The sequence below is a fragment of the Micromys minutus genome (assembly GCF_963924665.1).
Source record: "Micromys minutus genome assembly, chromosome: 1".
Classification (NCBI taxonomy): Eukaryota; Metazoa; Chordata; class Mammalia; order Rodentia; family Muridae; genus Micromys; species Micromys minutus.
The window spans coordinates 78107061-78132819 of NC_137969.1; the positions used below are offsets into that span (position 1 = coordinate 78107061).

Here is a 25759-nt window from a genome sequence, read left to right on the forward strand (position 1 = left end):
CCCATTTTAACCACGTGGCAGACAGTTTTGGATGTAGACAGAGAGGTTGACTGGTGGAGATGACAGCTCCATGATGGGCCTGAACAATGTGTACTGTCTCCTGCCAAGTCTCTTACCTGACTGCCAGTCTCTCCCTTCTGAGCAGAGGGAGTTCAGTGGACACCTCTTCCCCTTGGAGGGCCATTAGGAGGGTGAATTGTGTTGGCAAGAGACATCAAACTCTTCCCTGTGGAATGCCTTTAAAATACAGTTGCAAGCTATAACTTTAAAGCTGCAGAACAAGATATCACAGAAGACCCACAGCACACTCAGTGTGATTCACCTTAATAATACAGTATTTCTAAATTAGGGGGAAGCCCATGACCAGATCTCACCTACTTGTTATATCTGTCACTAGTAAGCCTAGGATATTTTCTGTCTTGTTTTGTTTCTTTTTGTTTGTTTGTTTGGATGGTTTTGTTTCTTTGTTTTTCATAGAACAGAAATACCATCTTTGCTACTGGCATACCTCAAATTGTGATTAGTTTTAATAGGATTTAGAAGGCCACATGGGCCACCACAAAAGACTTACAAGTTAAAAAATTAAGGTAAACTTTAGGATTATACATAAAGAAATAGAATCCAGTGCCTCAGCAAACTCAAGAGGTTTCCACCACTAAAGCAAGGACAAAGGAGTGGACCTGGAGGTTACTAATGCTGCTAGAGGGAAGCAGGTCTGAGTTACCAGAGAGGTGGCCCAAAGACCAGCACATCAGAGGAGTGGGGTGTGTTCTCACTTGCTACAGGATGAAGGGATACTGCTTTAAGAGAAGCTCCTCCCTGTTCCAGGGACACTCCTGCACACACAAACATACAAGGTGCCCAGAATTTTCTCTTTCAGAGTCCCCAGAAGACTAGGGGTTTGAACACAGAGAAGAAAGGAAGACAAAGAAAAGGTAAAATTTAAAAAGCTATTGCAAAGGGCTGAGGGAGGGAGAGTCCTGTGTGTGGATTGGAAAGAAGCATGGAGGAGTTGGATGAATCTACTTCTAGTGTAGCTGGAATGAACATATTATCATTCAGTAAGTTGTCAGGTTTTTATTTTTCCTGGGAATCATACAACATGATTCTCAACATCTAAGTATTTTGTTTGCAGAGCTAAGGACTTTTCCTTAAGAAGAGTAAAAAGGTAGTAGTAAACATAGGGATAGGAAAAGATTGGAAACATAATTCTCTTGGAAGAGAAGGAGGTTGAGAATGGGTAATAGTGGGAAGGAGTAGTTTTAAGGCAATGATTTGACTTTTGTTAAAGAAGGAAGTAAGTGGCCTCCTGAAATACTGAGACATAGGTGTTATCAGTCTTAGGTCAAGAAAAATAGATACAGGCATCCAGGGATGCCATATGTACGTGTGTGTGTGTGTGTGTGTGTGTGTGTGTGTGTGTGTGTGTGTGTTACCTTTGAAGATTAAAGTACCCAAGAACCAATGATGATGTAGTTAGGCCTATGAGGGCTGCATCTATATTGACTAAACACAGGCTTTTTATTCCCTCTTTTGATACTATTCTTTAAGTGATAAGTAACACGTTATAAATAATGCAGAGATACAGGAAGAGATACAATGAAGGATACAGGAAAATTGCATGCATTAGACAAAAATACTAGACCATCTATAGAAGGGACTCAAGCATCTGCAGAGATAATCATGAAACCAACCCTCTCACACAAAGAGACCATACACATCTATACATACATCTTCATATGCTTTTTCACATAAAACATGTTTGTACGGAGGTGTGTGTGTATATAACTTAATGGTGAATGTGTGCTGTGGGTGAGTATTGGCACAGATTAGTTGTGAAACTCTGAATTTGGGGAGCTTCCTGAAAACAAAATACTTAATATGCTTTGTTTTCACATGTTCCTGCACATGTGTAGACATGCCCTACCCCCCTACACACACACATACACATAGACACACACACACACACAGACACACACACACATACCCACATAAACACCTCAAAACCAAACTTTTAAAACATGAGTTTGCAAAAGGTAGTGTTTGTAATTCAGATCACAGATCTCAAGATTCTGGGTGACTTTGTTCAGCTTTTTTGTTTTGTTTTGTTTTGTTTTTGCCAAGAATCAGATAAGTGCAAAATGTGCTTTGGTAGCTAACAGGTGTTCTGAATTATTTTGTAAATGTTTCCTTGCATGCTGAAGTAAAATTCCTTATTAGACCAAAAGTAAATACCAAAATAAGTTCTCAGAAATGATGCTGGAAGCGACTCTGCACCTCTCCACAGGCACCCATGAAGAGGAAAGTGGCCATCATTGGAGCTGGTGTCAGTGGCCTGGCTGCCATCAGGAGCTGTCTGGAGGAGGGGCTGGAGCCCACGTGCTTTGAGAGGAGTGATGATGTTGGGGGCCTGTGGAAATTTTCAGTGAGTAAGGCATCTGAGCAACTGGCAGGGAAGGGGTGGGACATCTGTACAATAGGTAGGGAAGGGAGGATGCTCGTACCTGCCTAGGGGAGGCTGTGATTCCTAGCTGGATTGGATCCCACAAAATGCAACTATGGAAGCCAGTCAGAAGTAATGTCCTCGGGAGTTAGCAGAAAATCTAATAAATCATGACTAAGATCACTTGTAGATAAAAATCCATAGTTAAGTTTCAGGTAAGTTTATGTAATTCAGATGTGTCTTCCATATTCAAAAGCAGCCAGGTAGGGCAGGGAGATGGCTCAGTAAGCACAGTGTTTGGCCCCATAAGCATGAGTATCTGAGTTAGTATGCCCCCACCCCCAAAAAAAGACATAAACATTAGGTGCACATCTATGATACTTTTACCATCTGGCCAGACAGTCTAGCCAATGAGCTCATGTTCCGTGAGAAATTCTACCTCATAGAATAAGGTGGAAGATGAGGAAGACATTCTGCTTTTGTGCCAGTGATGTGCTGGTTTGGTTTCTATGGCTTTGAAGCCAGGTAATATGATCACTTCCAGCTTTGGTTTTCTGTTTGTTTTGGTTTGGTTTGGTTTGGTTTGATTTGGTTTGGTTTGGTTTGGTTTGGTTTGTTTCAAGCCTACCATGTCCATTTGCAGTCTTCTTTACTTCTGGGGGAATTTCAGGACTTCTCCTCTTGTTTTAGGGCATGTTGATGGATTGCATGATAATGTGCAGTAAATCTGAGGGTAGTATGGACAAAGTAACATTAATAGTAAATTCTTCCTATCTGTAAACATCAGAGGCTTCTCCATTTGCTGATGTCTTCTTTATTATCGTTCAGCTGAGTTTACAATTTTTATTAAAAAGTCTTTCACTTCTTTAGTTAAATTTATCTCTTTCTAATTTTTTGAGGGGAGTAGATTATTGCTTTGGTGCTTTTTGTTTGTTTGTTTGTTGAAACCGGGACTCTCTATATGGCCCTGGCCCTGGCTGACAAGAAACTCACTTTGGAGACCAAGCTGAACTCAAACTCAGAGAGATTGGCCTACCTCTGCTTTCCAAGTGCTGGGTTTAGAAGCATACATCATGCCCAGCTCCTTTGTAGTGTTGTACTAATTGTGAATCCAGTTCCTTTCATGGTATCTTTCTCTTTAATTTCATCAGTTATAGAAGGGGAGAAAGATAACATCTTTGGTAAATGGCACTGAAAAAAAAACTTGGATATTCACAAATAGAAGATTAAAACTTGACCCCCATCTCTTTCTCACACACATACAAAGATAAAACAAATAATGGTTGAAAGACTTAACTTTAATATCTAGAACTACAAAAGTAGAAGAAAATGGGGAAGGAACTCCAAGACATTATTAATACAGGTGGAAGAGCAGCTAGATGCAACCCCTGCAATCCAGGAGAGAGTGGGTGAACAGATGAAGAATGTGTGGTATGGAGTCTGGACACAAGAGTGCTCCACCTTCAAAAGAACAATCTCCATTATTTTCAGTGAAACAGATGGAAACGGAAGTCATTGTGTTAAACAAAAATGTGTTCTTAAGTAATTAAATGTGCAGCAGAGGTACTAAAGGCTCGGAAAGATAAGAGATGGAGAAGCCCTGGGAGCTTAGAGAGCAGGCACCCAAACACCAGAGGATTGAGGTAATATCTATACTATAGCTTGCAGTAACCAATCACATATCTTTGAATAACTACAAGAGATTCACCCACGTGCTGCAAACACAACTTGAGGGCAAGGGATATGACAACCCAGTTTCTTAATCTGAACAATATGTATTGCACTAGAGCATCACAAGTGTACCTCAAAATATGCACAATTATTATGCATTAACATGTAATTTCTAAATGCTCTGGTGTAAGTGTCATACAATACATACATGTACATAGTTTCTATGTGATAGCCTACAAGTTAGCACAATTAAAGTAGCAATGTTGGCAGTGTGGGAGGGCACTGTGCTCAACAGAGATATGCACTTCGGAGATAGTGCCTTGAGGTAGCACAGTGCCATCCACTTAAAAGGCTATATACGATGAAAAAATATGGTTATTTTTAGATCACAAAACACATCTTATGTATTAACATATGTAGAAAGTAGTTATATCTATGTTAAATTGAGAACAACTTGAATCACACAGATAATCTCTCTGTTCTTGCTTCCTCCAACACACTTTGCATTACTGATACAATATTTAAATTTTCTATATTATGTATGCACTCACAAGTCTTAGTAGCTTTTGGTTTTGTTTGTCTGTTAGCTTGTTTTAATTTATTTTATTTTTGAAATTATGATATAATTGCACATTTTCCTCCCTTTCTTCCCCTTCCATATTCCCCTCCTTGATTTCTTTTTTTGCATTAGTTGTTATTAATATAATATTAATTATATCATTAGTTGTTACTATATATATTACTAAATATAATCTACTCAGTATAATGTTACTGATCTTTTAAATTTTTATTTTAAAATACTTCTTTGGTATTTATACAGGTTTACTATTTACTAATGATAAAATGTACATTAAATAATAGTAATAATACTAGCGATAATAACAATGTCAAAAATGAGACACTGGGCACATGGGTCAGTTGATAGAGTTTACAAATTGGTACAATTCAGACTATATTCAGAAGCCTTAGGTTCAATTCCTAGCACCATCAACCAGGTCATAGTGGCTCACACATCTATCTCAACATTCAGGAGGCTGAAGCAAGAGGGGCTGGAAGTCAAAGACAGTTCTCAGTTATGCAGTTTCAGGCCAACCTGGGATACATGAGGTCCTATCAAGGGGAAGAGAGGAGAGGGGAGGAGAGGGAAGGGGGGGTAGGGGAGGGGAGGGGATATTAGGACAAAAAGCGGGGGATGGAGAGGAGAGGAAATATTTTTAAAGCAGTTTACAAGATTTGAGTATGTAATTTTTTCTTACAATACCCCAAAATAAAAAGATGACTGAAAAGGGCAGCATAGGACACACTTTAAAGTTCCTTGATGCTGTTTGTCACTGTCTTCTTATCCTAAGGAGCCAACCAGCATATGTGCGTGTATGAGCTCATTAAGTCATCTCCTAGTTCCTGGGATCTATAGAACTTACTATATGGGGCTAAGGCTAAAATATAAATCTTGAGCTGGAGAGATTTTCCTGGATTATATGAGCTGTCTGGGAATGCTATGTTGGGTACCCTTCTGTGAATAGGAGGGAGACGTACAAGGAGAGAAAAGTGGTGTGTTTTGTTTATGATCTTGAAAATGAATGTAGAATCCACCTGGCAATGAAGGCAGATATGTTTGACACCGTAAAGCTGATATGCACTGAAAAAGGCAAGGAGTGCTTTCTCTCCACGGCCTCTGGGGTGAGCACACCCGGCTAACAGTGTGTCTGGGCTCCCATTGCTGACCTACAGAACTGGAAGAGAACAAGGTCATATGTCTAGTTGATCACACTGTAGTAATCTGTTACAGAGGCCATAGGAAAAACATATTTGGCTATTCAGCATCTCCAACTCTTTCACCAATGTGAGATGGGTTAAAATTACAAATGAGGCCAGGAATATATGTCACTCGGGCCCCTGGGAGTCGGCAGCCACAGACAAATACTCACTTGAGGAGCTAATCATAGAAGTATATTAATTTTGCATTTTTGTTGGTTTTGGCTTTTAAAGTCAGCATTTTACATTCTCAACATTTGTTCACCTTTCATGGGACTCTAAACATTATGCAAGTGTAGGAAACTATGCATTCAGACAGCTTGCTGCTTTGTAACTCTTTTGTACAACACACTCTGTGCCCGTTGGGTTATTACTCCTTCCCTGATCCAAGTCCAAAGTGACGTACTGTCCCCACTACTTACTCACAGAGTAAATAAGCTACTGACCAGGTCACAGGTTTAGCTGAATTTCTCTTTCGAAGAAGTGCCCCACCCAACAATTAATCAATATATTGCATTGACTTATAGGAAGTTTAATAACTATAGGCTCATTTTCTGCACATAACTATTTTTATTCTTTGTTAGGATTTGAAATTTTTTATACATATATTCAGTGTAACTTGATGTCTCATGATCACCCCCATTTTTTCACTCCAGTTTTCTCCCCACTCACAGACACACTGCCTTCTCTACCTCATGCCATATATATGTAATATATGTATTTATATATGTAACTGAATTCAATTAGTACTGCCTATATGTTTATAGCTGTGGGTACTCTACTGGGGCTTGGGCAATATACCAGTAGCCACATCCCATAAGAAAAATAATTCTAGCCTGCTAGTCTGTGCTAGGTCCTATGCATATGTGTTATGGTTGCTAGTTTGGTATTTTGTGGGGTGCCTAACAGTGGGTGTGGATATGTCTCTGACTCTTTCATCTGCTCCTGTGACCCTTTTCCTCCAGCTGAGTTGTTTTTCCCAGCCTTGGTATGAGGGTTTGTGTCTAGTCTTATTATGGCTTGTTATGTGGTATTCAGTTGCTGTCCCTTGGAAGGACTGGTCTTCTCTGAAGGGAAGTGGAGGGTGAGTAGGTCTGGGGAAGAGGGGTGGTGCAGAGGTAGAGGGGTGCTTGGAAGAGTAAAGGGAAAGAAAAGTGAGGGAGATGGGGATGAATGGAGGAACAGAGGGAGGGAGGAAGGAAAACAGACAGACAGAAAGAGAAACTGCCAATATTTTCAGGGCTTGGAGCCCCTTCCTGGTCCATGTTTGAATTTTTAAGTGGTTGATCTTAGGCACATCCTATTCAGTTAACCACACCTACTCTGAGTTAATGTGTGCAGCAGCCACATCCAGAGGCCACCTTTCCACAGCGCCCTTCTCATACTCTAGCCCTTATATTCTTTCTGTCCTCTTTTTTTTTTTTTTTTTTTACAATGTTTCTTGAGCCTTGTCCCACCTACAGCCAAATTTTTCTACTTGCACTTCATGTTGGTACTCATAATGTTTCAGATATGGACTTTTCAAGTTGAAAGGCTCTATATGAATTAATTTTTTCCTTAATCCCTTCCTCTTTTCTTGCTAAATCATTTCTATTAAACTTCCTAAACTCGTTAGAAGCTTCAAATTTCTTCACCTGCTCAAATTTCATGTGGACTAGCCAGGCGCATGAGTCACATGAACAGAAAGCTTGGGTTCCCTTTCAAGGGCACATTCTTTTCTTGAAGCAAACACAACAGCTAACCTGCCACTTGAAAATAAGTAAATTTTAGTCTTGCTAGTGATACTAAATGGCATGATGCAATATTCCAGTGTTTACTCAAAGGTCATGACCCAAGTACCCATCAGTTTTGAGTTACATGAAATCTAATGAGAATTTTCTAATGGTTTACATGTTTCTCTACATACTTGCAACCATTCATAGAGATCTGTAATTTAATCTTTCATCATAAAACTTAAAGTCAAATCTAGACAGCATACTGATTTATTGCTTATGGGCTGCTGAAAAAGATATTTCATCTAGACCTATAGAGCACTCAAAGTAGGCCTTGGTGGTTTCAGAGGGCCAAATAAAGTTTCAGCTCTTTCATCATGGTCTTTACAGTATTTTTCTCGTAGTTTAATGTCTTGGCTAGAAAGATGATTCAGTCAGTAAAGTGGTTTGTAGTATCAGCACTGGGAAGCAGAACTGAAGGGTTCTGGGAGCTTGCTTGCTAGCCAGCTTAGGCTTATCAATGAGTGGATGGCACTTAAGGAACACACACTTAAGGTGGACCTCTACACACACACACACACACACACACACATGCACACACAAATTCTATACTTACTTGAGAGATGTTTGAAACTGTAAGCCAACTAAAACAAATTCTATAGGAGTAACATCTAACTCTGGATTGCAGTTAGGAAGTTTGTTTGTTTGTTTGTTTGCATGGTTGGTTGGTTGGTTAGTTTGGGGTTGTTTTGTTGATGTTGTTGTTTGTGATGGTGGTGGAAGTGGTAGTGGTCGTAGTGTATGTATGTACGTGTTTGGTGTGTGTGTGTATGTGTTTGGTGTGTGTATGTGTGTGTTTGGTATGTGTGTGTGTTTGATATGTGTTCAGTGTGTGTGTTTGGAGTGTGTGTTTGGTGTGTGTGTTTGTGTTTGTGTGTGTGTGTGTGTGTGTGTGTGTGTGTGTGTGTGTGTTTGGTGTGTGTCTTAGTCAAGGTTTCTATTCCTGCACAAACATCACGACCGACCGAGAAGCAAGCTGGGGAGAAAAGAGTTTATTCATCTTACACTTCCATATCGATGTTCATCACCAAAGGAAGTCAGGACTGGAGCCCAAGCAGGTCAGAAAGCAGGAGCTGATGCAGAGGCCATGGAGGGATGTCACTTACTGACTTGCTTCCCCTGACTTGCTCAGCCTGCTTTCTTATAGATTCCAGGGCTACCAGCCCAGGGATGGCACCACCCACAATGGGCTGGGTCCTCCTCCCTTAATCACTAGTTGAGAAAATGCCTTAGAGCTGGATCTCATGGGGGCATTTCCTCAACTGAGGCTGCATTCTCTATGATAACTCCAACTTGTGTCAAGTTGACACAAAATCAGCCAGTACAGTGTGTGTGTGTGTGTGAGTGCATGTGTGTGTGTGTGTGTGTGTGTGTGTGTGTGTGTGTGTGTGTGTGTGTTTGGTATTGATATGTTTGGTGTGTGTTTGGTGTATGTATGTGAGAGAGCAAGAGAAAGAAAGAAAGAGAGTGATCAAGAGAGTGTATGGCTACAGATGAGAACTAGACCACAGTGTCCTGGTCTGCTCTATTCAGAGAATTTTTCATGGATCCTTCTTCTTTCAGCATCATTAATTCCTTCTCAAGTTCTTAGCATGATGCTGTAATTGTTAATTTTACTAGTGCAAACATTTCTACATTTCTAAAAGTTAAAATCCCATTACCTACATAAACATGGGTAGGCAATGCCCGTAAATTCAATATGCTTGGTTCAAAAAAAGGTAGTAGAAATTTTACAATTCATTTAAAAATATTAGGTTTTTTAATGCTCACATTTACAAATCTTGTAAACAGTGTCAATCACCTAGCACTGTTTTACAATTCAAATCAACTTGTAGTTGCTGATGCTTATGAGTTGGTGACACATGAAATCCTGTAAAGTTGAACTATGGAAACCTCCATCACCATAGGTTACAGAAGTAAGAGCGCTGGTTGCAAATTTGTAAATGTAAACCAAGAAGAGGTTCCTTAGAAAATAAACCATACTGAGTCCATGCTTCTATACCCTAAATGACCTTGATAAAGTTCTGTGGTCAGCACCAGTTGTTTAGGGGATGTTAATATTTATTTGTTAGCTTATCAGAGTTAATCTATGGGCAAAGTTTAACTCAGATTATTACAGTGATTTGGACCTAAATATGGACAAGACCCATCTACTCATTTGCCAATTTTCTTCCATTAAAACTGTCATTCACAGGATCATACAGAAGAGGGCAGGGCCAGCATTTACCAATCGGTCTTCACCAACTCTTCCAAAGAGATGATGTGTTTTCCAGACTTCCCTTATCCTGATGACTTTCCCAACTTCATGCATAACAGCAAGCTTCAAGAATACATCACTTCATTTGCCACAGAAAAGAACCTTCTAAAATACATACAGTTTGAGGTAAGATGTTATGAGAAAAGTAACTTCAGACATGGTGATGAGGAAGTCTGAGGCTCCTGCTCTACTTCCACATTTGTTTGTTCGTTTGTTTGTCCTGGAACACACTGGCCTTGAACTCACAGAGATCCATCTGCCTCTGCATCTTGATTGCGGGGATTAAAGGTGTGTGCCACCATGCCCAGCCCCTTTAACTTTCTCCAATTGTAGATTTGTGAACAGTCTTTTTCTCAGGAATCTGTCAGAAATATGCAAAACATGATCACATGCAGATCTCATAGCAGAATAGCACCAACTCAGTAACAAAGAAATAGATACAGGTATCCATGGGTTTGTAAATGTATTAGCTTCATTGTCTAAATAATCATATGTCCCAAAGAAATTTAATGAAAATAATACAAATCATTTAGAAATGGATATTAGTGAGACTTTTTGTGCAAGGCATAGAAAGCCATACTTTTGTGAGACCATAAGCTCAACCATTTTCAGTAAACAAAAAATAATTAAAAACAAGGCAAAAATAATACATACACTATATTAATGTATGCATAAATATGTAATCTAAAGTATTCATTTCTTCCAAGGGACTTTTGAATATCCATAAGAGGTACTTTGCTAATTAAGTAATTTTATTAAGACGAATCTACTATTACAATATTAAAGAAGGCTTTCTCTCTGCATTCCTTAGACACTTGTAACCAGTATAAATAAATGCCCTGATTTCTCAACTACTGGCAAATGGGAAGTTGCCACTGAAAAGAAAAGTAAAAAAGAAACTGCAGTCTTTGATGCTATAATGATTTGTTCTGGGCATCATGTATATCCTCATCTACCAAAAGACTCCTTTCCAGGTAAGGCCGCAATTTAGGAAGCCACCTATACATCTGTCGAGAATACACATGCTAATGCTGTCCATTTTAGTGGGTTTTCTGATGCTAGTAACAGAATACATGGAAATTAAGACATTGTAAATGAAGTTTATTTGCCTCATAATTATGGCCACTAGAAAGACTAAACAGCATGATGCTAGCATTCTAGCAGTACATTCTTTCATTGCAACACACACATGCACACACACACACACACACACAGACACACTCACACACACACATACGCACACGAGTGCACACACACCAGTTGCATCATAGCATGATAAAGAAATGGAGAAAGGACAGGTCAATTCCAGCAGGTGGAGATTACTACGTGAGCTGGGAAGCTAGAGGAATTCAACACCAAGGCTTGCTCTTGTTGAGAGTAAAAAAGCATCTGCTCTCATCTAGCTAAACCCTCCCTACCATCCTTTCCAAGGGCAATGTCTTAAATGACAAAATCACTTCTCAGTTGTCTCCGACTCTTAAAGGTTTTCATTCACACTTCAGTACCACTATACTTGGGACCGAGCTGGCAGTACCTGTACCTCTGGGCTTAAGCCATCCCCAATCTACAAACCATCAAATTAAACATGTTTCTGTTTTATATAAATGTTAGGATTATTAAATTGTCTTATCTCATGGCCACTAGAGTTGCTTTATTTTAATAGAAATCACACTGATTCACTCCCTGCTTTTTACTCAGGGCTGAACCGTTTTAAAGGAAAATACTTCCATAGCAGGGACTATAAGGAACCAGGACTATGGAAGGGAAAACGAGTCCTGGTGATTGGCTTGGGGAACTCAGGCTGTGACATTGCTGCAGAACTCAGCCACGTGGCTCAGCAGGTACCGTATCCCATGTACTCCACAGACAATCTTTTTTTTTCTCATTTTTATCATTTGTATTGAATACTCTCTGTATTTACATTTTAAATGTTATCCCCTGTCCCCCTTTTCCCATATCCCCTCCTACTCCCCTCACTTCCATGGAGATGCTCCCACTCCCAACCACCCATTCTCACCTCAGTGCCTCGAAATTCCCCTACACTGAGAAAATGAGCTTTCATTTGGACCAAAGGCCTCTCCTCCCATTGATGCCAGACAATGCTATCCTCTGCTACATATGCAACTGGAGCCATGGGTCTCTTCATGTGTGCTCATTGGTTGTTTTAGTCCCTGGGAGCTATGGGGGGGTTGATAATGTTGTTCTTCCCATGGGGTTACAGACCTTTTCAGTTCCTTTAGTCCTTTCTGTAGCTCCTTGATTGGGGTCCCCATATTCAGTCTGATGATTATCTGCAAACTTCCTCATCTGTATCAGTATGGCTCTGGCAGAGTCTCTGAGGAGGCATCCGTACCAGGTTCCTGCCAGTGAGAACTTCTTGGCATCAGCAATCCATCCCATATGCAGCCATTAAATCCATAGACAATCTTAAAGGAACAGAAACTACTACTTGAAAGCCGTCCTATGGAACGAGATGGCTTGTGAACTCCAGGTGATATTTCATATACCTCGGCATTCTAGGTAACAAGTAGGGTTTGAAATGGCTTTATAGGTATCACTGGTGATGCTTCCCACCCAACTAACTTCTTAAGACATTTGATACCTCACGTGTGTCTGATCAATTCCTCTAAAGCTAAAGTGGATGTAAGGTTAAAGTTGGGATGAAGACTCTAAGACAAGTGGTTCTGCACTTCTAGGTTTCTGGTCTCCTCCTCCATGAAAGAGATTAAAACAGAACCAGTTTAGGAATGAGATTGTTACAGAGTTAAAACATGATTCAGTTGATAGAAACAGAGAGCTGCATGCTCATGCCAGGTGTGCATTCATTCTGTGGGTATTAATTGTTCCTGGCACTGGCATGGCAGTTGGAGAAAGAACGTTGAACAGAACAAAGGAGACCCTCACTCTTGAACTCCAACCCATTAAGTCAATGCTCTCAGGTATAAATCAGTGTAGAAAGAGCTAACAAAGGAAACAAAGCACACAGTCCATGTGATTAATGGGGGCGACCTATCCACGTGTGGAGGGAAAGACCCTGGAGAAAAACAAGAAGAGAACCAGAACTCAAAAAGGCAGAATATGGCAAGAGGTGTCCAGGTAGAAGGTCTTGAAGTAGGAAGCTTCGGTCGCTCAGAGACGGACACCAGGTGTCTAGGCTGCATCTCACTGGGGCTGCATAAGAAGGATGTGAAAGGAGGATTAAAGGAAGCTGGAGAGAGGGTCATGAAGGTCCTTTTGATGTGTGACTTTAGACAAATATTAACCCCTCACTCTAAAAGATTCAAGGGTTCATAAGCACAAAGGCAGACACCAGTTTTCAGATGTTATGCCTAATGGTGTCATAAAAGGCCAATATAGTCCCTAATAAGGTATCTAGGCATCCCTAGCAGATGTCTAGTTTTGGGGGAGATTGTTGTTGTTGTTTGTTTGTTGCATGACACCAGTAGAAGAGCTACTACTAGTGAAGGATAAAAGGATAATTTTGTCACTAAATCCCTAAGCGATAATAGAGTTTGAAGTCATACCAAGGAGATGGACCTGAACCCATTCTTAAAAGCGAAATATGAACCATATAGCTGAAGTGGTATCAGAAAGTGTTCTTAGAAGAGGGAAAAGACAGCAAAGCAGGAAAGCAGGAACCAGCACTGTGTACTTGGTGACTTCTGACTCACCTTGCTGAAATGGAAGTTCTTAATAGCAACAACAGATAAACTGCATCAGGGTGCTTTAATATGCCTACATAAGTGAGCGTCTTCAACTGTACATAAAAAGTCCTTAAATCCTATTTTTCCCAATGGAGAAAAAATTGAAGGCAGAGGCATCAACAACTGCTTAGACGACTCAAGGGAACTGAAACTCTGAGTGGGAGATGTAAGAAAAATAAAAAACCAGAGTTTCAGATTTCAAGAGCAGAGGAGCTCAGAAACTGAGATAGGAAAGAAACGTTGGAGTCCCCATAAGTGGTCTTTCCGAAGGCTTCAGTGGGGGTTGAAGAATATGGATTCTTCATGAGTAACCATTCATAACTTAAGGTATTGAACTAAGAACAGTGCAATAAACCATAGTGCTGAGATAGTTATATCTGCATGTGTGCTGAAATTGAGGGAAGAGCGCACATCTCTGAAGCTCCCAAGGTTCGCTGTTTCTCCTCTAGCTAGCTTCCCTTATAATAGCATTGCATAATTTAAAAACAGAAAAAAAAGAAGAAACTTAAAACCTACTGTGTTAGGAAGTAAAAGAGAAAGAAAAGGAAACTGACATTTACTGATTGTATATTATATACTAGGTGATGTCAGCCATTTTGCCCAGGTTAGCATTTTCAATGGACTCTCGTGCAAACCTGAACTGATAGATGCCATTTCTTTCTGGTTTAGGAGAAAAGAAACAAGATGATTGCTAATGTAATCTTTCCTACGTCATAACCTTTAGAGGTTGGAGGGCCAAAATTTGTGCCTGTAGTGTCCTGGTCATCGTGCTTGCCTTATTTCACACCAACACCTATTTTGAGATAATAATTTCTGTTTTATAGACATCAGTAGTTGGGTGAGCACTGAGATAAATATAACTGGAATTCACATTGGTGGTCAGCTGTGCTAAGGATTGAAATAAATTGGTTCTAGTCAGCAGAAGCAGACTAGACCTAAGGAAGCGCCTGTGGAAATGCTCTTGGCATCAGTGTCTCCCAGGAAGACAAGCTAGCTTCCTTTTGCCTTCTGTAACAATTTAGGGAGGTTCTTTAAGGGATTTCTACTTCTTCCTGGCAAAACCAAAAGAAAACAAACCACCACAACAACAAAACCCTCAAGAGCAAGAGTAACAAGCTTATTCCTAAGTAGAGATGTAGAAGGCATCTTCCAATGAGTACTACACTCACTAAATTTAGCATCTGTGGGTTTGTTTATTTGTTTATTTGTTTGTTTGTTTGCTTGCTTGCTTGCTTGTTTCAGGTCACCATCAGCTCCAGAAGTGGTTCTTGGGTGATGAGTCGGGTCTGGGACAATGGCTACCCTTGGGACATGGTGGTGATCACACGATTTCAAACGTTCCTCAAGAACACATTACCCACAGCCATCTCTGACTGGTGGTACACAAGGCAGATGAATGCAAGATTCAAGCACGAAAACTATGGCTTGATGCCTTTAAATGGGTAATGTGGACTAACATGTGGCATGCCTGCTGAATTTGATTTCTATGTCAACAGCCTTTTGTGTGTGGTGTAATCTCAAAACAAATCAAAAGTATTCATGAAGTAATCACATCTCATGTATCAAAGGAGAAAGAACTGCAAATATTAAGACTGATTTCAACACATGCCCCTTACCAGATTTGTACATCTAGAAAGTTAGGTAACACTGAAGCAACCAGTTCCCTCAGTAACAGTAACAAAAATAAACATGTTTTATAACTTCATATATTAACAGTCTTACCTAGTCTCCCCTTTAGGCTCTGGAATGTATTATGACATGCACCCTCACAAGTATGAAAAGGGCTCTGTTTTTTCTCCTGCTTTCCAAAAAAAATATATAGAACAGAATTAATAATCTTACCAAAGTCATAAAACTAAGAAGTAAAAACAGTACAAACAGATCTGATGATTCTGGGTCTGTTGTTTTTTAATTATTATTATTATTATTGGATATTCTCTGTATTTACATTTCAACTGTTATCTCCTTTCGTCCCACTCCCATTCCCCCTCTTCTTCCTCTTGTTTCCATGAAGATGCTCCTTTTCCCAATCACCCTCTCCTTCTACATCAATTATCCTTAGGTTTGGTCTTCTCACTGTGTCCTGGATTTCCTATATTTTTTGGCTTTGGAGCTTTTTGTTTTTTGCATTTTCTTGGACTATTGTGTCAATGTTTTCTATGGTATCGTCTGCACCCGAGATCCTCTCTTTCATCTTTTGTATTTTGTTGGTGATGCTTGTGTCTATTACTCCTGGTCTCTTTCTTAGGTTTTCTATCTCCAGGGTTGTCTCCCTTTGTGATTTCTTTATTGTTTCTATTTTCATTTTTAGATCCTGGATAGTTTTGTTCAATTTCTTCACCTGTTTGCTCATGTTTTTCTGTAATTCTCTAGGGGCTTCTACTTGTTTACCTGTGTTCTCCTGTATTTCTTTAAGGGAATTATTCATGTGCTTCTAGAGACCATCAGCCATCAACATGAGGTATGATTTTAAGTCCAAATCTTGTTTTTCTGGTGTGTTGGAATATCCACTATTTGCTGAGTTGGAGAACTGGGTTCTGATGATGCCAGGTTGCTTTGGTTTCTGTTGCTTAGGTTCTTGTGCTCATCTCTTTTCATCTTGTTATCTGTGATGCTAGTTGATTATGTTGTCTTTGACTGGAGCTTGTCTCTCTTGTGGGCCAGTGGGCCCTTGGGCTCAGAAGGAAGATCACTCTTGGGTGTTCAGCTCTTTGTGGGCAGGCTGTGAGTTCCAATGGCAGTGGGCCAGCTCTAGCTCTTGGCACAGATATAGGCTGGAATAGTCCATTTCCAGGCAACATCATGATACCTATACACTGAGCATTCCCAGTGGTCTTTTCCTGGTAGTCAGTGGAGAGAAAGTGGGGACTCACCTGTGGGCTCAAGAGGGAGAGCAGTCCTGGGCAGCCAGGCTATAAGTCCTGATGGTGGTGGGCCCGTCTTTTGTTCTTTTGACCTCATGCTTAATATCAAAGCTGATGCTTACAAGATAACTTTCCTGTGTGTACTCTCTTTTTCACCCCTTCAAACAAGGCTCTTACTGAACAAGACCCACCACAACCAAGTTCGGCACCCCCAGTTTTCTCCTTAATTTTTTTCTACAACTCTCTTAAGCCTACTACATTGAAAATGACTCCAACATTGGACACAAAACCTAAATTAATTAGCTAAGCTAATGTCAATGGAATATTTACTTAGTCAGATCCTAAGTTAAGCCTTTGTGGATGCATCACCATCTAAAACAAACAGAGCCATACCCTACTGAAATAAACTCTTCTTAGCTGTCAACAGACACTATGCTTAGCAGAAGGCTGTATGTTGCTATGTGTCAGGTAAAACAAAAAATGCAAGAGTCATGGAAAACGCCATCACTACGGTTTTCAATGGGGTCCTTGAATTAGGTCTCAGAGGAAAGAGTGCTTTTTAAAGCAAAACCCCTAAAGGAGATGCATGAAAGAACTGCAGGGCCATGTAAAGAAGAGGGTTACAGAGGATACAGTTGGGTCCTCCCTTCAGAGTAGGTCTGCTGTAATCAACAAGCAGTGTGAGCTTCTTTTCCTGGAGAGAAGTAGTGAGCATAGAGAAGAAACCAGAGATACTGAAACATCCAGTTGCTGTTTAATCTTATAGGCACTGTGAGAGCCTGGCTTTTACACCAAAGGCAACAACAATCCAAACATCTGGAAATAGTAGGGGCAATGTCTGATTTAGTGCTGGGGGTACTGAGCTACACTAGTCAGTCATCATCACTCAGTGAAAGGCAGAGCATAGACAGAAGTTCAGAGTGTCCAGTTCACACACTTTTGTCAGAACTGGGGTAGCGTGCACACCTAGTATGTGGGTGATCATCATTTCAATCCTAACTACCAATAAATAAATAAATAAATTGTGTTTCAAAAGTATTTGTCAAAAAACCAATATGACATAGATTGGTGTCCAGGATTATAGCCTACTATCAGTGTTCATTGAAAAGAAACATACATAGGATTTTCTGATAGACATCATAAAGAATGTGATAGCAAGAAGAGCTTTAAAAGTATCTTTAAAACGTTTGACCAGAGAAAGAATATAGTCAGTGTTTACTGAGATAAAGAAGCTTCTGGAACGAACGGAGTTTTAGCATTAGCCAAATCAAAACTAAAATGCCATGATGCAGAAAAAATATGCTGAATGGCTATGAGACACACAGACAGAAAAGAGGTTCAAACACTTATGCCTTCTCCTGAAAGATGAATGTAGGTGCAGAAGGCAAAGAGTATAAGGGCTGAGTTCTAGGGTATACATTATTTCCTCAGTAGTCAGCTGGGAATGGAAACATCAGCAACACACACAGAGAGAGACAGAGACAGACAGAGAGAGAGACAGAGACAGACAGACAGACACAGAGTAGACATATTAGAAAAGAAAGTAAGAAAATGATGATCTTTGGAGATATGTAGTATTTCAGGAGGGAAGATACAATCAACTAAGCCAATAGTTACTAATAAGTTCGGCAAGATAAGTGAGATGAACCACTGGATTTGTCAGCTTTATTTGAACAGCCTTGGAAAATGCAGTCACAGTGAGGTTGGAATGCTTAAAGACATATTTAATGAATTTAATACAAGTGGCGGGAAGGAAGTGCAGTTGAGTCTTTCCCAACCAGAGTTTCAACTGATCTATCTCCAGAGGAATCTTCCTAACATTTCTTCTCATAGCTGTCTTAGCCATACCATAACAAATCCCTGTCCTTTCATGTCATTCAAGTTCAGAAAGAACTGCAAGCATAAAGATTTTATTGTCCAAAAATAAGGATCTCTTTTCAGATCTCCAAGGGCCAGTGCTTTAAACTGCTCCCCCTTCTTCTAACTGTATCTAAATTCCTAGGAGTGCCTGACTTGCCTAAGTTGTGCAGTTCCTCCATGTGGATTCCATCTCACTACTCTATAAAAACCCTGCTGTAGCTTCCTTATTTTTTTCTTTCACCCACCCATGTTTATCTTACCATGGCCAGTTTGGAAAATATGAATCAAAATTAATTCTGTTAGCACTTTATCTATGCTACAGATGACAGCATTCTTCATTTTATTTAGATCTCCCTGTGACCTAAGACACATAATATTGACATTCCAGAAGGGAAAAAAGATGAGACACAAGGAATTTAAGAGGACTTAACTCTCACAGTTTCATGGGTAATAAGAAGTAATGGGAAGACTTTAGATACCAGGTACCTAAGTTAAAACTTTTCTTGACAAATGCTTTGCTAGTAGCTGGGGATAGAAGTTCAGTTCGAGATTTGGAACAAGCCATATGGATGAGAAGGAATCAACCAAAAGCACCTTCTCTTACTTCCTACACACCTCATGTCTGTTTCATTCCTCTCGTGCATCAGCGAGATTCCATAAGTTAGGAAAGACCCTTTGATTATATTGTTCCTTCTTTAACAACTTGTATAGCGACTAAGGCAAAGTGGAAACATTACTGTTACAATGACCAGTATCTGTTCTCCATACAGAACACTCAGGAAAGAGCCCGTGTTCAATGATGAGCTCCCAGCCCGCATCCTGTGCGGTACCTTGTCCATCAAGCCTAATGTGAAGGAGTTCACAGAGACCTCCGCTGTGTTTGAAGATGGGACCATGTTTGAGGCGATCGACTGTGTCATCTTTGCCACGGGCTATGGTTATGCCTACCCCTTCCTGGATGACTCCATCATCAAAAGCAGGAATAATGAGGTCACCCTGTACAAAGGCATCTTCCCTCCTCAACTAGAGAAACCAACCATGGCAGTGATTGGCCTTGTCCAGTCCCTGGGTGCGGCCATTCCTACAACTGACCTCCAGGCACGCTGGGCAGCACAAGTAATAAGAGGTAAGTGGGCCAAAAGTATTTATTAATGGAATCTAAAGAGAGTATTTTTCAGAGTCTAAGCAATAACCCTAATTACAAGGGACCTTTCAAACTTTGAGAATCTGTAACTCTCTGTCCACTGGTGCTGTACTCTATAAGCAATTTGAAATATGTGTCACTAGGTTACCATATGCAATAGCAAGAGATCATTAGGAGATTGTTGCTACTTGTGATTCCTAGAAGCTTACAAAATTACCTGAGTCCCTTCATTAGACAAGAACTCCAAGAGTTCTAACTGCATCACAACTTTATTAAAGTTTGGTTTCAAACTTAATAGAATTACATCGCTTGAAAGTGGGATAAGGAAAGACAGTTTCAGGCCAGTATCCAGCCATCCTTAGATATCTACATCCATGGAAAACACACTTTCTGGGAAGGAAATGGTTTTTCCTGTGCTCTTTTTTTCTTGGCAATGTGTTATGATGGTTAAGGACAAGCAGTGGTTGATTACAGACAGGAAGTACTGGGTGTGAGAAATGTTTAATCCCTAAGATATGAGGGTACATGTTATTCACACTTTCAAAGGGAAAATGAAACAACATACTTGTTTGGGGTCAGGCAAGAAAGGAGCTAGCATCCTCTTATAATAGAGCTGGGATCAGAGCCACAGAAACGTCTGAATGAAGGGCATAGCTGTGAGCAACCACAGACCATAAGGCTAAGTAGAACCATACTGAAGAAAAGACAGAGCTGTCAAAGTATATTGGGCAAAGTTTGATTGAACCTTGAATTATGAAACTTCATGATAAAGGAGTTTTTGCAAAGGGAGCTTATTTTTGAAGGCATAGCAAAGGTTTCTAGTCCTACTGTGACTTGCAGGACTTAGACACATCCTTCATGTCAAAGCCTAGAATGTGCCACTATACACCCCAGGCAGGACATCAGGCTGTGCCCATACCATATTCCTACTCAGCAGTGTGCTCTCTGAGTCTCAGCTGCCTGTTCAGACAGAGATTGAAGGTGGTCTTAGGTAAAAGTTGCTCCAGCAAAGCAGAAACAGCCATTCAGATATCAGATTCTGTCTCAGGGAAGTTGGAGCTAAAGAAAGGTCACTAATCCTCTGTAAGGACAATAGTTGTAACTTGAACTCTGAGAAATGAAAATAAGACAAAAAATCAAAAGTTGAACATGGTAAAATGGCTCAGTTGACATTGGTGTTTGATGCCAAGACTGATATACCTGGAACCCACCAGGTAGAAGAAAAACACTGAGTTCTACAAGTTGTCCTCTGGCCACCACACACATGCTATGAAACACGTATGCATACACAGATAGAAAGCAAATAATAAATAAATGAATTTCTAAGCATAACCTTGAAGGAGGAAATGCAAAGTTGGGCATTTGACAGGAAACTGATGGACTTACAAGAAATAAGCTATTGAGAAACCAACTTACTTTGGGAGAATCTGAGTAACGGGTAAGGGCCAGGGATGTAGTTCAGTGGTCAGCACCTATGTGATGAGCACAATGCCCTACATTTGACTCCCAGCACCTAGAAAAGGAATATCAGAACCCCAGGACAAAGGGATCAGTTACAAGCAGCCCGATGGTGAAAGTGAGTGGCCATATGAACACAGTTACCAGCTCCCAGTTTCCTCACTGGTACCCTGGACAAGACACATTCCAAAGGCTATGAGGCCATATTGACAAGAGCTGTTTAATGACACTGTACAAATTACAAAATCCAGGAATCAAATAAGTCACTGCAAGGGGTGAGTAATCCCCTTTTTGTAGATAAATTTTAATCTCATTCAAACTGAATCTCATCACCCGGCATTCTCCATATCCTTGGTGGATTTGATTGGTCCATAATCTCAGTCACATTTAACAACTCTTGTTTCTTCACCAAGAGATTTGGGGGTTCTCCAAGTTGTTAGGGAAAGAATTTTCCTTGGGTCTTGAAAAAATCAGACCAAAGAGACAGTTCAGTCAGTAAAGCACTTTTCCCAAAGGCAGGACAGCCTGAGATCAGAGTCCCAGCAGCCATGTAAAAACCCCAGGGATGTCAGAGTATGCCTGTAACCTTAGTTCTAGGAGCAGTGGGTAGATATAGGAGAGATCCTGGGACTTGGCAGCCAGCTTCTCTAGACAGTCTGTGAGCTCCATGTTCAAAGACAAACCCTATCTCAAAAACTGAGTTAGAGAACCAAAAAGAAGGACACTTGAGGTCGACCTCATTCTCCGTCTCCTTTCTCTTATATCTGTGTTTCTCATCTTCGGTCTATTTCTATCTCCCTATCTCTCTCTCTCTGTGTGTATCTATCTATTTGTCTATATACCATATCTATTTATCTTATTACAACACATACATGTGCAAATAGGTATACACATGTCTAAAACACACACATAAAAAGAATTCTGAAAATAATTGCAATTCACTTACAATAGATACAATTTATATAAAATATTCTTTAAAATATGAGTGAAAGTTTAGAGTATAACTCTTTAATTTTCATTAAATTTCTGGTATTTTTAAGAACCAAGACACAAAGATAATTACATAATAGACTTTTATTATGCTGATGAGATCATTTCTGAGAAGGGTAGGACCCCTACCTACATCATTCTGAAAATAGTCTCCTATTCATTTGCCCAAGATTTTGTTTTGCTGAACAGTACAAAGCCAAAATGAGAACAGATGAAATAAGATGGTTCGGTGGCTAAGAACACTTGCCACAAACGCCTGACAACCTAAGTTTGATTCCCAGAACTCAGTAGAAAGAGAGAAGTGACTCCTGAAAGCTGTCCTGTGACCCCCCCACACACACCTATACCATGCCGTGCATGCTAGCATACACCACACACACACACACACACACACACACACACACACACCACACACACACACATACACACACACACACACACACACACACACACACACACAGCAGACATGTGTTTATACACAAATGATAAATACTTTTAAGATAAAAATGTAATGTGATTCCTAATACACTGAGAAGAAAATAAACCAGGCTCTTCCTTCTTTTTCAGGAACTTGCATTTTGCCTTCTGTAAATGACATGTTGGATGATATTGATGAGAAAATGGGGAAAAAGCTCAAATGGTAAGATTAACCAGTGTAAGGTAGATCTAAAAAATCAGAATTTGTCAATATTCAAAACTGATTTTGCCTTAAATGATCTCTAATGACAGCAACACATCCAAGAATCATTAGCTGAGGTTTTTCTCACTTGCCATTGCAATATGTCCTACTAAGTGCAGCATGCAGCATGAACAATAAGACTGAGGATCCTCATCCCATCATTACTGTATCCCTGTCTTCTACAGTACATCTCAAAAAGTTCATGCAAACAAGATGAACTCAATGTAATTAAGGAGATAGATCAAAGCAGAATTCTATTCTCTAGCCCAGAAATCTTCCATGAGTAGATAATACTTAATGAAAGCAACTACTCAGTATTAGGAGAGTGAACCTAGAAAACTAGGCTCTATCCCTGGTTCTGTCACTAATCACCTCAAGAACTGTGAATGAGTAACTTCTCTTGAGCAAGAGGCAATTTTCCACTTGCTAACAGGGGCAAAAAAGTTCGCAGCTGCTCTGTAGTATTGGGGCATCTCCAAGTGAGATATGAGATATTCTTTTCAATAACACAAGAGGATAACAGCCACTGCCCCTGATAAGACGACATGAGTTCTTTTCCCGTTCTTGTCCTGCAAAGCCTGGTTATGACAGACTGTCTCTTTTCTCTCATCTCTAGGTTTGGCAATAGCACCACCATCCAGACGGATTACATTGTTTACATGGATGAACTGGCCTCCTTCATTGGAGCAAAGCCCAATATCCTATGGCTGTTTCTCAGGGATCCCAGGCTGGCCATAGAAGTGTTCTTTGGCCCTTGCAGCCCCTACCAGTTCCGGTTAGTAGGGCCAGGGAAATGGTCAGGTGCCAGGAACGCCATCCTAACCCAGTGGGACCGGTCCCTGAAGCCCATGAAGACGCGTGTTGTCAGTGGTGTTCAGAAGCCTTGCTCGTATTCCCTTTTGCTCAGGCTCCTGGCTGTTCCAGTTCTACTTACTGCTTTCTTCCTGATGCTTGTCTGATTCCCTCTAGAATTTCTTGGAATCACTGACAATAACCAGACAAGAACTTTGCTATTTGAAAACTCAGATTTTTATACCCTTTCCCGTTCATGATCATCTGCCAGAAGCCTAGACATTAATTAGTAAGCAAGACACTGTTTTGCTCTGGCCTCGTAATCATGCTGATCTGCAGCGAGCATAAGTCATTTCTCTTTAAGTTCCACTAACAATTTGTAACAAGAATGGCATTTTTATGGACAACTTGAATCATCTCCTGAAACAGTTGGACATAATTCCTTGTTTTCTTTTAAACAATGCTTGAAAGATGTACTTCATATCCAGTGTATAAAGTAGAGCATTTAGAATATGATCTTCTTGAGGCCACTTCTATAAACTCTTTCTGAGGTTGAGCAGAGATTTTGACCATTATATTCCATTTTTATTTTATTCCTAATGCTCCAGCAATTATCTCTTGCTCTCTAGCTAAGAAACACAGTATAGAAATTGGACTCACACTGCAAGTTAGCACAAATTGACTCATTTCCATGATAATAAAATCAGTAAAATAGAAAAAAGACTCCAACACAGACCAAATAAATGGTGGCAGTGATGAGTAACATGTGTCCCTTTGAGTTGCTACAGAAGGCATTTTAGAAAGTGGGATTTCTTAGTGCTGAGACTGGGGAAGTGTTCTCTAGGGGGTCCCAAGGTGATGGAGGAGTCCAGAAGGAGTTGGGGATCCAGCTGGCAATCCTTGGATCATTTGATGGAGCAGGCCATTAGTTTCTTCTCTCTGGTCCTGAGTATTGGCTTGGTATGCAGTGACATTTGATAGTTCTCCCCTGTGCTCCCACTGTTTGGTCTACAAAGGGACACAACAAAAGCCAGCACTGGTGACTCACACTCTCAAACTCTGAAGTGCCTCGAGTAGTTCAGCATAGCAACAAAAACCTAAACAATTAGTTTTCAGGAATCTCAAAGCCAACAGGTCAGGAAAAGACTGCCACTCAAAGGCCAGCTGGCTGTACACACAGATCCCTCTGGAGACTCAGAAAGATGAGAAATTCAACAGCATGCTCCAAAAATCACTGACATATTACAGAAAAAAGGAAACATGACACAAACAAAGCAAAGTGAAATATATCAAAAGCAGTCTTGAGATAGAAATTTATTATGATAAATGTCAGTATAGAAACAAGAAAAGATGACCAAAAAATTGAAGCTAGGAATGGTAGCTCATGTCTATAATCCTAGCATGGAGGAACATGGGGGGAGTTGGGGTTAAAGGATTTCAAATTTAACCCTTACTGAGAAACAACAAAAATCTATGCCATACCTAAAGGAAGTAGGAAAAGGACCAAGCTTAAGGCTATCCAGGAGGAACTAAACGTCAAAGAAAATCGTGACACTCATAGAAGAAAAATCAACAAACCAAGATTTGGAGTTTAAAGGGATTAGTCAAGTTAGGTCTGGCCATTCAGCTAGACAAGCTGGGATGAGAAAGTAAGGAAAGAATATATTTCAGTAAGATCAGAGCTGAGAGAACATATTAAAGGTAATAGCTTGCTTTTAAGAACTCTAGGAGGCTACTATGAATAATTACAGATCAACAGATGGGCACATCTAAAAGAAATGGATCGATTCCACACAAACATACTTCCTCCCAGGAATAAATAGAAAAGGGGGGAAAAACACAACATATAGCAAATAAAGAAATTAAACAGGTAATGACAGAAAGTTCTGAACCAGAGGTGGGTCATTGCTGAATTCTTCCAAATATTTGAGGAATTAATATCAAAATTTCTCAGGCTCTTCTAGAAATATCAAAGAAATGTTTCCAAACTGGTTTTACTGGGATAAGAGTATACTGGCAACAAAGTCGGACAAGAGATTACAAGAAAAAGTAGAAAACAAAAACAACAACAACAACAAACAATATCACTGACAAACACAGATTCAAAACTCATCAACAAAATGTTAGCAAACTGAATTCAAGACCACATAAAGTATCTAAGGAGAGTGGTGCAGGCCTTTAATCCCAATACCTTGAAGGCTGAAACAAGAGTACTGAACGTCTGAGGCTACCCTGGACCACATAGCTAGACCCTGGTTTTATTGAAGTGTTGTGTTGTGTTGTGGTTGTGGTTGTAGTTTTGGTTGCGTTGGTGGTTGCTGTTGCTATTGCTGTTGTTGTCTGAGGAACAGAATTATGAGAGGGAGTGGG

The 25759-nt window shown here is 40.1% G+C and overlaps 1 protein-coding gene across 1 annotated transcript; it reads left to right on the forward strand.

Annotated features, from left to right (window-relative positions):
- Positions 1-885: 885 nt before the first annotated feature.
- Positions 886-24104, forward strand: LOC308427754 (flavin-containing monooxygenase 3). Its single transcript, XM_080925958.1, has 9 exons — positions 886-935; positions 2288-2425; positions 9836-10024; positions 10710-10872; positions 11597-11739; positions 14845-15044; positions 19097-19452; positions 22486-22558; positions 23214-24104. The coding sequence occupies exons 2-9, from the start codon at positions 2294-2296 to the stop codon at positions 23554-23556; spliced, it is 1599 nt and encodes a 532-aa protein (XP_080782084.1). The 5' UTR covers positions 886-935; positions 2288-2293; the 3' UTR covers positions 23557-24104.
- Positions 24105-25759: the final 1655 nt, after the last annotated feature.